Here is a 9,568-nt window from a genome sequence, read left to right on the forward strand (position 1 = left end):
GGGACCTGGGATCCGTTGGAAAGGCTCCGAATTGAGCCAGGGACGGTGGCACTGCAGGAGTTAATGAAGTGACGGGGTATAGAGCCCCCCCCCCCCGCCATTTCTTTAAGCCCTTTCGCCCAATTAGCCTACTCCCTTATCAATGAGATTCCTTCGGCACAGACTGACTGCTAGGTCTGGGTCCAGCCTCTGATTAGATAAATGAACCTGATATTTCGCTTCAGATTCAGGGCAAGGCAGCGCGGGCGGGAGATGAAGACAGGATGTTTCCTTCTCCCTACTTCGGGCGAGGAAAAAGATGAGCAGAGTCAGGGGAGTTAAAGGAGTTAAAGGAGGGGTGCCTCACCTTCTTCCCCCCCCCCCCCCGCCGACCCCCCAAAAACGCAGAGAGAGGTCTAATGGGTGGCTGGGAATTGACCTAGGGCGCAGATTTCTATTCGGGGCAGTCAATGGGGGGCGAACAGCAACCCCCAAGCGCGATCACCTTCTGCAATAAAATGCCCCGCTTGCGCGGCCGCTGCCTGGCCAGAGACGCAGGGCAGAGGGAAGAGAAAATGCCCGGGAAGAGAAAAGCCAAGCAAGGCGCCCCTGGGCCATCTGCCCCCGCCTTGTGCGGGAGAAGCGGTGCCAGCGCCGAGCACAGGGAAGATCTCCTCCTCCATGGCCAAATAGGACGCGTGGCGTTAGCCAGCCTTTGTTACTCAGCGGGACTATCCGGAGCGAGCGCAGTTGAGTGGAGAAGGCTTTGCCAGAGGGGGAGGGCGACGGAGCGAACGGCTTGGCTCCGAATTCCACCCGGAAACTGGTAGATGGCGTCAAAGCCAAAGCCAGGTCCTGGGTCCCCTTTTGCCGGTTACACATTCCTGGCCCAGGCGCCCTGCTCTGCAGGGTGAGCGTTTGGCGAGGAGCGCTGGGTGATAGTCCCAGAGCGAAGCGAAGCGAAGCGAAGCGAAGCGAAGTTCTGCCAGCTGCGGGGAGATACCTGCCCGTGAGAGCCAGCTGGAGAAGGGACGTAGGTCTGTCTGCTCAGAAACGGCGTTAGTCCTGGAGCGCGAGCTCTGCCCAGGGGCTGTGCCAATTCAAAAACCACCGGATTGAAACCATCTTCTTCACTGAAGGGGGGAAAGAAACCTAAGAAGTATTTTTTTTAAAGGAAACCCATGAAAAGACTGGCTGAGAAAGATTTCCCCTTCCAGAGAGAGCCCGGTTTGCAACGGTCCCTTACTGGGGGGAGGAGGGGGAAGGATACTCAGCCTTTCCCAGTTAACACCAGGGTCTAAGGCCGCCTCATTTCAATGGACAAATAATCAACAACAAATGTTTCCACCGCCCTCATTTAAAGGACTGTAAAAGGGGGAAATGTTGCACCATGTAAGAACAAAGACACACACACACACACACACACAAAGAGGGGGGGGATCCAGAACCGTACGGCTAACCCGTTTCTTATGCCCCAGATATCAAAGGCAGGGTTCAGGGCTGGCAAACACATCGCCATGAGCTGGGCTTTGAAACCCGGCTGGCATTTGCGATGTGGAAAGCCAGGTTGTGACCGATCAGATGTAGAGGCAGGTTTAGCCCCGAGACTTCCTGGCTTTTCACCTCGGATTGTAACAAATAACCATGGAAAATCCGAGACATTTAAGTGGCCACCGAACTCGCTGGAGACGGCTCGGGACCTGTGACTGAAATAAGTCAAATCAAATTTGTCATCTTTAAAATGCAAAAGGACATTAATGGTCTGTTAGGTCGGATGATTAATATAAGCGCCTGCAAACAACCCTAAAACATTTCCACCCTCACCCAGAAGATTAATCATTTGAGAAGGTATTTAATCGGTAACATACCTCGCCGCCCGGCCGCTCGAACCACGCAGCAGACCCGCTTCGCTTTGCAAACTAACGGCTTTTCCTCCTGCATATTGACGATTGCAAACACACACACAAAATGCAAGGCCGCAGATGTGTGTGTTTATACACACGTGCACACACAATACAGTTGTGTGCCCGCAAAAATATAGCCTATGGAGGTAACCAGAGAACGGAAGAACCCAGCTCTAGCCGTGATCCGGGTCTGATATGTGACGCGTACTATTCATATTCGTTCCGTATAGACAGATCTGTGAATGAAAGGACCGAGTCTGGGTCTCTGTTCTCCAGAATATTCGTTCCTTAAACGTCCTGCCGGGTTCGGAAGAAGCGGAGCGCAAAATACAGCCTAAAACGGTTCGCTTCGTTCCCGGTTATTGGCTGGGCTATTTGCCCTTCGATCGAATTTCGCGGCGGTTTCTGGACGCCGCCGAGGATTTAGTTGTTTTGGTCTCGTTCCCAACGGTGTAAATCCGGAGCAACTCCCTTGACGCCAGTTGGGTTACTCCGGATTTACGCGGGGGGTGTAAATGCAATCGGAATCTCGGCGGAGGCATGTCTTTCTGTGGATCCCCCCCCCCCCCCCCGGTTCACCACGGGACAATACCCCAGGCCGCCCTCTTGCAATGATATTTTCAGCTACTCGAAGGGGATAAAATAAAATAAAGCCGGGGGGCCGGCTAGCACCACGCCAGGGCCAAGCCGGGTGTGCTGGGCTGGGCTGGGCTGGCCCTCGCGGACGTGAGAGATGTGATGCCAGCCGGGCAGAGCGCAGAGCCAGGCACAGTCCTTGGAGGAAGGGGGGACCTGGGGGGGGGACACACAACATTTCAGGGCCCGATCCTGCGCTCTGACCCACGCGCCCCACTCCCACCGCGCGGCAGGATTGGGGCCCCGGGGGCGCTGAGCCCCAAGGCGGGCGGTGGTTCTGCCCCTCCCAAGGCTCTGAGGCACACACGGCCCTACCAGGCGGCCGAGCCCCTCTGATCACCGGCCTGCGCCGGGCGGGGATGGCTCCTTCGGGCTCGGGGGCGGGCTGGGACGAGAGGACAGGGCGCCCCGGTGTTTGACAGCCGGCCCGTCCCGCCGGCTAGCAGCACCTGCCCCCCCCTGCCCCGGTACAAGGAGAGGCAGCGCCACCGAGCACCCCATGGGGGGGGAAGGCCGGGGGGGGGTCTGGTTGGGAACGACCAGGCTTTAGGGCCGGAGCTGCGGGTGCTAACTGGTGCACGGCCGGCGCTGCAGTCCTCGCTCAGGCAACGTTCCCATGACCCCCCCCCCCGCACACACACACACACACGCACACCCCCCCGCACACACTCACTGGCGGCTCGAGCTAAGGCCGCGGGTTTGGGCCCCAAAGGGAGCGAAATCTGGGGAGTCCGCCAGCCCCACGCGGGCTCCAGCGCCCCGCGTCTCCCCCCGGACCCGGCACCCCCCCAGTTTGCTGCTGGGCTGCGCTTGGCGGCTCGGCTCCAGATTAAGAGAGGCCAGAAGCTCTGCCCTGACCTACGAGAGTGGCTGGGGGACGGCTTCGTGCCCCCAATCCACTGCCCCACCCTGCGCCTTCTCGGCCCTGAATTAACCGACCGAGCGCCCCAGGCCTGCAGGAGCGGGACTCGAACACGGGACGCTTCGACTAGGCGGCCTCAAACGCGGTCCTGTCCTGTCCTGTCCTGTCCCTCCGGCCCTGGGGCTTCACCCCGTGGGCAGGCGGGGCGAGCAGATGAAACCAGCCCTTGGGCCCGCAGTGACTCGGTTTAAAACTTCTCCCGCCCGAGTCACTCCGGTTCCATCCCTCCCTGAGGCCCGAGTCTGACTCCCCGCCGCCCCACAGCCCGGCGGCCCCGCACGCGTGGGTGTGTCCCCCTCCCTCCGACGGAGCCCCCCGCGGGAAGGGGCCCATTTCCTGGGAGAAAGGACATTCCTGGGGGAGCCAGCAGGTTCAGATGGGGAGGTTGGTTAGAACCACGCCTCCTCTTAATCCGATTCAATGCCCTCCCGGCCTGTCTGAGCAGGGACTGCGCCGGTTACCAGACCCGAAACGCCGGCACCCCCGATCCCTGGGCCGGGCGGCGGGGAAGGCGCACAAGGCTTCTCCTTTCACTCCAAAAGCAAAAGAAACCGCTGCAAAAAGCAAAGCGCAGAGCCCAGCCACCTTCCCCCGGGGCTGGAGGCGCGGGTCAGACCCCGCTTCTCCGCCCCCCTAGCGCGGAGCCGGGCCGCTCCATCCCCTCCCCAGAAAGAGCGACCCATTTCAGACTGCGGTTAAAACACGAGCAGGAGATCGGACTGGCACTCGGATAAATCCGATGTCCCCCCCCCCTCATTTCTCTTTGCATTCTGAGCTTGCCCGGGTTGCGTTTACACGGGAACCCGCACGTGGCGTTTTCTACACGCCGCTTCGCGCCGCACTGTGTTTAAGCGGCGCCGCTCGCTTTTCTTGCAGCGACACAAACACGGGACAAGGGGCGTCCGTAAAAACAAACAACCCCCCCCGCCCCCCCGGCAGCGCTGTACCGGGCCCTCCGCCCCCCTCGCCAGCAACTGCTGGGCTGCCAGATTGCGGGGCTGCCCCCGCCCCGCTGCCGTCTCCCCCCCCGGCCCGTGGGCGCTGGAATTAGGGACCTTGCCCACCCCAGCCCCCGGGCTTTGCTTTGCCTCCTGCGGCCCGTCTCCCTCACGGGAGAGCAAGACCCTTGGCGGCCGGGGAGGCTGGAGGGCTGGGCGCTATATTCCCGTGACGGCCTGGTCTGGTCTGGGAAGGGAAGCGGTTCGGTGGCGGGGCAAACAGACAAGTGCGAGCCCAGCGCTGCGCAGAGAAACGCGGCCTGGCGCAGTCAACCGCTCGGCGCACTTCTCCCCCCCCCCCGCCCCCCCGCTCCGCACGGCCCCTCCCCTTCTCACTGCCGGGGGGGGGGGGGTGACACCCAAGCCCCCTTCCCTATATAAAGGCAGAGCCGGGGAGGCTGCAGAAGGGTTAAAAACAATCCCCGGCGCGCCCCGCACGCACCGCCCGGCCCGGCCGCCTTTCCCCACCCGCGCAGCCGGGCGCAGGGGACCCACGGCCCCGCAGAGACTTCGCTCCGAGGACGCTGCTCCCGGCCCCGCTGAGCTGGGGAGAGCGGCTCCAGGGCCCGCAGGCAGAGATGTCCGCCGTCTAGCAGAGCCCAGGGCAGGCTCGGTCGCTCCGGCTGGACTCCCCGGCACTGGGCGGGGTGGGGCGGCTCTTTTCTCCGGGAACCGCGGCGCGCCGGGGCCAGACCATGAACCTGGTGGGCAGCTACCAGCACCACCTGCTCCACGAGCCCTTCCTCTTCAGCCCGCCCGCCCGATGCCACCCGGAGCGCTCCTACTTCCAGAGCTGGGTGCTCAACCCGGCCGAAGTCTCCCCCGAGCTGGCCGGCCCGCCTTCCTCCTACGCCGGCCCGGCGTTCGGCGCGCCGGGCTCCGGCCGGCTGGAGGCGCTGAGCGGCCGGCTGGGCCGGCGGAAAGGCCTGGGCCCCAAGAAGGAGCGGCGGAGGACGGAGAGCATCAACAGCGCCTTCGCCGAGCTGCGGGAGTGCATCCCCAACGTGCCGGCCGACACCAAGCTCTCCAAGATCAAGACGCTGCGCCTGGCCACCAGTTACATCGCCTACCTCATGGAGGTGCTGGCCAAGGACAGCCAGGCCGGGGAGACCGAGGGCTTCAAGGCCGAGCTGAAGAAAACCGACAGCCGGGAGAGCAAGAGGAAAAGGGAGACGGTAAGGCCGCGGGGGGGAGCCGGAGCCGGGGCCGGGGCCCGGCGCGCTAAGATCCGCGCCCCAGAACCGCGTGCGTGCGCCCCTGTCCGTGCCCGGGATGCGCTGCGCCAGGAGAAGCTCGCAGGGCCTTGGCGCCTCTCCTGCGGGGAAGGAGCCGCCCTGGGCCCGGTCCGTGTTCTCCTGCCGGGAGCGGTGGCTGGGCCGGGCCAGTTGCACCCGCGTTAGTTGCTCTGCGCGCAAGTTTGGCACGCTGGGCCCGGCGCGTTTGTTAGGTGACCGGTCCTGCCGGTGGGAGCGGGGCGCGGGGCTCCCCGGCCCGGCTGTTCCCCGGCCCCGGGTAGAACAGGGACGGGGAAAATTGCTTCGCAGCGGCCGCGGTGTGGATGGAGCTTGCTGCTTCCTCGCGGAGCCGCGCACCGCCCGAGCCGGGGGCAGCAGAGAAACCTTCCCGCGGGCGGGATCCTCCGCGCCGCAGCTCTGCGTGCACGAAGAGTTTATGCTGCGTGGGAGGTTCCAGGGCCGGGGGTGGTGCGGTGCACAGATACAGGGCCGGGGCAGGGCGATGGAACGGTGGATTTCATTTCTAGGGTTCTGATTTTGGAGGCTGCAGGCCGGGCTGAGCTGCACCAGAACCGCGGGAAGGGCGGCGGGGGGGGGGGGGACCCCATCTTCGGATTTCCCCTCCGCTGTACACAGCTCTGCTGTTTAATTCCCCGTTGACTGGAGCGGCTGCGCCCCTTTCCCAAGGACGGGGCAGGCTCGCGGGCAGCTTTTAAAAACTGCAAACTGAGCTGGGCCCGGGCTGGTTTAACTGCGGCTATTTGGAAAAGTGGGGGCGGCGGGGGGGAGGCTTCAATGTGCAGTTGGGCAGAGTCTACCCCAGGCGCCTGGCTCCAGACTCCGAGTTTGAGCTTCCCTGGAAAATCAGTCTCGGGGCCCGCGGCTGCGATTTGTTTTATGAGATTTTTTGGGGGGGGGCGGGAGGGGGGGGTTGGGTCCTGCACACAAAGATCCCCCCCCCCCCAGTGGTGCAAATATTCGGGGAAGCCCATCAGTGGGGCGGGCTCCAATAATCCCGAAACCCGCTCGCTGGAGCGCGGCGCCCCGGCCCATTTCCACGCCCGAGGGTGAGGGATGATTGGGCGCGTTCCGCCCCGTGGCGGGGATCGGGGCCAGAACTGAACGCGGGGGCTGGCAGGAACTCACTCAGATAAACCCGCCAGCGACGTTCATCGCAGCCTCGGCCCTGGGGCGGCTTTGAGCAAAAGCTGCGGGGGCCATGAGGAGCGAGAACCAGGTTCCCGCCGACCCGCAGATCACGGCTCGGTTGGCTTCGCTCAGCTGCGATTTTGGAAGGGAAAAGGCAGCGCCGCGCACCCGCAGCCCCCCGAACATTTCCCGGCCCGGCTTCTTTCTAGAGACCGATCCCCGGAAAGGGCGCGGCTCGGTTACAGCAAAAATACACCCGGGTCCCCGCTTCTTTGGCCGGATCATTCCCGACCTGCCTCCGAGCATTGGGGAGGAAAAGACCCAGCCTAGGCCCGCTTTTCACAGGGATTTTGCACTTGACCGCGGCTGGGGCCATCATTTCCTCAGCGCCCAACCCCCCAATTTTAGGGAAGTGGCTGTTTTTCAAGGGCCGCTTCTTCTTTCCCGTCCCCATCCTTCGCAGAGAATAACGCGCCCTGGAGCGGAGCCGCGCCGTGTTTACCAGCGGGCGGGCGGCTCCACAGTCATTTATACAAGCTCTGCCGATCAAAGGCAGATCGAGGGCTCGGCCCCGCTAGCTAACGCGTCCACACAGCCCCACAAGCCAGGCGCTGGTCTGCAGCCCGAGCCGGGAGCAGACACCCCGGGACGCAGCCCCACACCGCCATTCGTCTGTCGCATTAAAACCCGCGCTCGGGAATGCCGAGCGGTTTTGGAGTCGCACTTACCCATGTCTCGTTGTGTGGTTTCTCCCCCCCTTCGGCTTTGTGTTTTTCTGCAGCCGCCTGAGGTCTACTGTCACTCCCTGGGCCACGGAGAGAAGAAACTCAAAGGACGGACTGGTTGGCCGCAACAGGTCTGGGCCCTGGAGTTAAATCAGTGAGAAGAAACACGATCAAAGACTGGACTCGTTTTTAAAACCGACCCCGAAGATTCTCCCCCTTCCCCCATCCCCCTCCCCCCCCCAGCCATCTTCAGGCTCGGGGTGTCTGTCACCCCCTTACGTGCAATGTTTAAGAAGGAAACAAACAAACAAACAAACAAGGGCTGGAGCTGGGGAGAAAAATCCGAAGGGGGGAAATGTGCAGAGCTGAGCAGGAGGAAAAGAAACGGGGTGACTCCGGGGTAAGTGAAACCCTCTGCGCTTGTCCCAAATCCCCCGAGGTTGGACTCGCTTCCCTCACCTTCTTTTTCCAGTGGCCTTCACTTTCTCCTCGCTGGAGCCATCTCCGCCTGGTCTCTTCCCGCCTTAAGCATAAAAAAAAAAAAACAACCGAACCGGATGCAATACGGATTCTCAGCTTGAAACCGAACTCAGCTCGGTGGGCAGGATCTGCTCTCTCCGGCGCTGCGAGTCCCTGGTGCGGCTTCTGGTCCGGGGGGACACGCAGAAGCAGAAAGCTCCGAAGGCGGCTGTGTGCTGGGAGTTCATGCAGGATCGGGACCTACTGCAGCCCGGGCCGAAGGAGCTCCGAGGTATATTCTGTAACCTTTCCCTTCAGTTAGTTTGTAAGCCGCGTTTGGCTGGGTCCTGCCCGACAGCCCGAGAGACGCGCGCTGTTGTTGTAAATACAAACCCAACCTTGGTGAAATGTGTTGCTGTATTTAAACTACCTAATGCGTTTGGGAGGTTTCCTGGGCCGGGTTTTCTACCTCAAATTTGTATGACCACTTGCCGAGAAAAGAGGTTCGCCAAGCCAAATATTTATGTGGATTTAAAAAAATAAATAAAAGTTTTATGAAATGGACTTTCCCCCTTTCGGAACAGACCTGGGTGCCTCTGAGCCAGGCTGGGACTGGCCGGGGCTGGCGGGAGATTTGCTGAGGGTGAAGTTGACAAGGATCTAGGCCTTTACAGAAGGGCTAAAACATGGGGTTTCTTTAAAAACGGGTTTATGTAAAATACCCTCAACCCACCAGGAAAATGAGCATTGACGAATGGCCCCTTTCGGACTGTAATATAGATTTGATGTGGCACTGAACGTGGTGTGTGTGTAACAGATACAAACCAGCTCTGAGATATGTAGAGATACAGATAAATCTGCATGTATATACATACTGCTGAGCAGTTCTAGCGTGTATGAGAGCTATCTAGAATAGTGTGGGCTCTAGAGATAATTAAATCTACATAATTACACCCATATACATCATGATAGACACATACAAGGCTCTGCTCCTTTCTTTATATTGCAGAAGCCTTCCATAGTTTGTGGCTTCCTTGTACTACGCAGGGCACCTATACCATCTCTGTATAGATCTCACCAGAGAGTCTGATCTCACTACACTGTATTTGTGGCTGTCTGTCACACACCTCTCTAGTATACCTGCATTTAGAAATATGTGTTTAGTATATATATTGGCAGCAGATTCATAAATTTTAAGGCCAGAAGTGTCCATTACGACCATCTGGTCTGACCTCCTGCATAAGAGAGGCCTTAGAATTTCATCCAAAAGATGTGTGTATTTTTATTAAATGTGTGTGTGTGTTTATTATACAGGTATCTAACTATTCATACAGAATATAGATGTTATCAATATGTCTTGATCTATCTATATCTATAAGTAATATTTTGGTATAGTCACACACACGTTATATTGATTTGAATATACATATAAACAGCATCCATACCATGCAACATATAGATGTGTGGGTACACACAGCATCTCTCTGACTAGGTATAATTCACATGCATACACAGATAATCACTGTGGGGAACAAGGGACTTTTTAGAGCCTGAAGAGTTA

The 9,568-nt window shown here is 59.8% G+C and overlaps 1 protein-coding gene across 1 annotated transcript; it reads left to right on the top strand.

Annotated features, from left to right (window-relative positions):
- Positions 1-4,880: 4,880 nt before the first annotated feature.
- On the top strand, positions 4,881-9,128 carry HAND1 (heart and neural crest derivatives expressed 1). Its single transcript, XM_067566434.1, has 2 exons — positions 4,881-5,614; positions 7,605-9,128. Exons 1-2 carry the CDS (start codon positions 5,135-5,137, stop codon positions 7,704-7,706), a joined length of 582 nt encoding a protein of 193 aa, XP_067422535.1. The 5' UTR covers positions 4,881-5,134; the 3' UTR covers positions 7,707-9,128.
- Positions 9,129-9,568: the final 440 nt, after the last annotated feature.

This window comes from Emydura macquarii, unplaced genomic scaffold, assembly GCF_026122565.2.
Source record: "Emydura macquarii macquarii isolate MOO-44397 ecotype Brisbane River unplaced genomic scaffold, CSIRO-AGI_Emac_v2 contig_2768, whole genome shotgun sequence".
Classification (NCBI taxonomy): Eukaryota; Metazoa; Chordata; order Testudines; family Chelidae; genus Emydura; species Emydura macquarii.

What these genes read in the sequence shown, in the direction of transcription:
- HAND1 (XM_067566434.1), top strand. Translation starts at nt 5,135, where the DNA reads ATGAACCTGGTGGGCAGCTACCAGCACCACCTGCTCCACGAGCCCTTC. An exon ending in GCAAGAGGAAAAGGGAGACG is followed by an intron (nt 5,615 to 7,604) that starts GTAAGGCCGCGG and finishes GTTTTTCTGCAG; the next exon opens with CCGCCTGAGGTCTACTGTCA.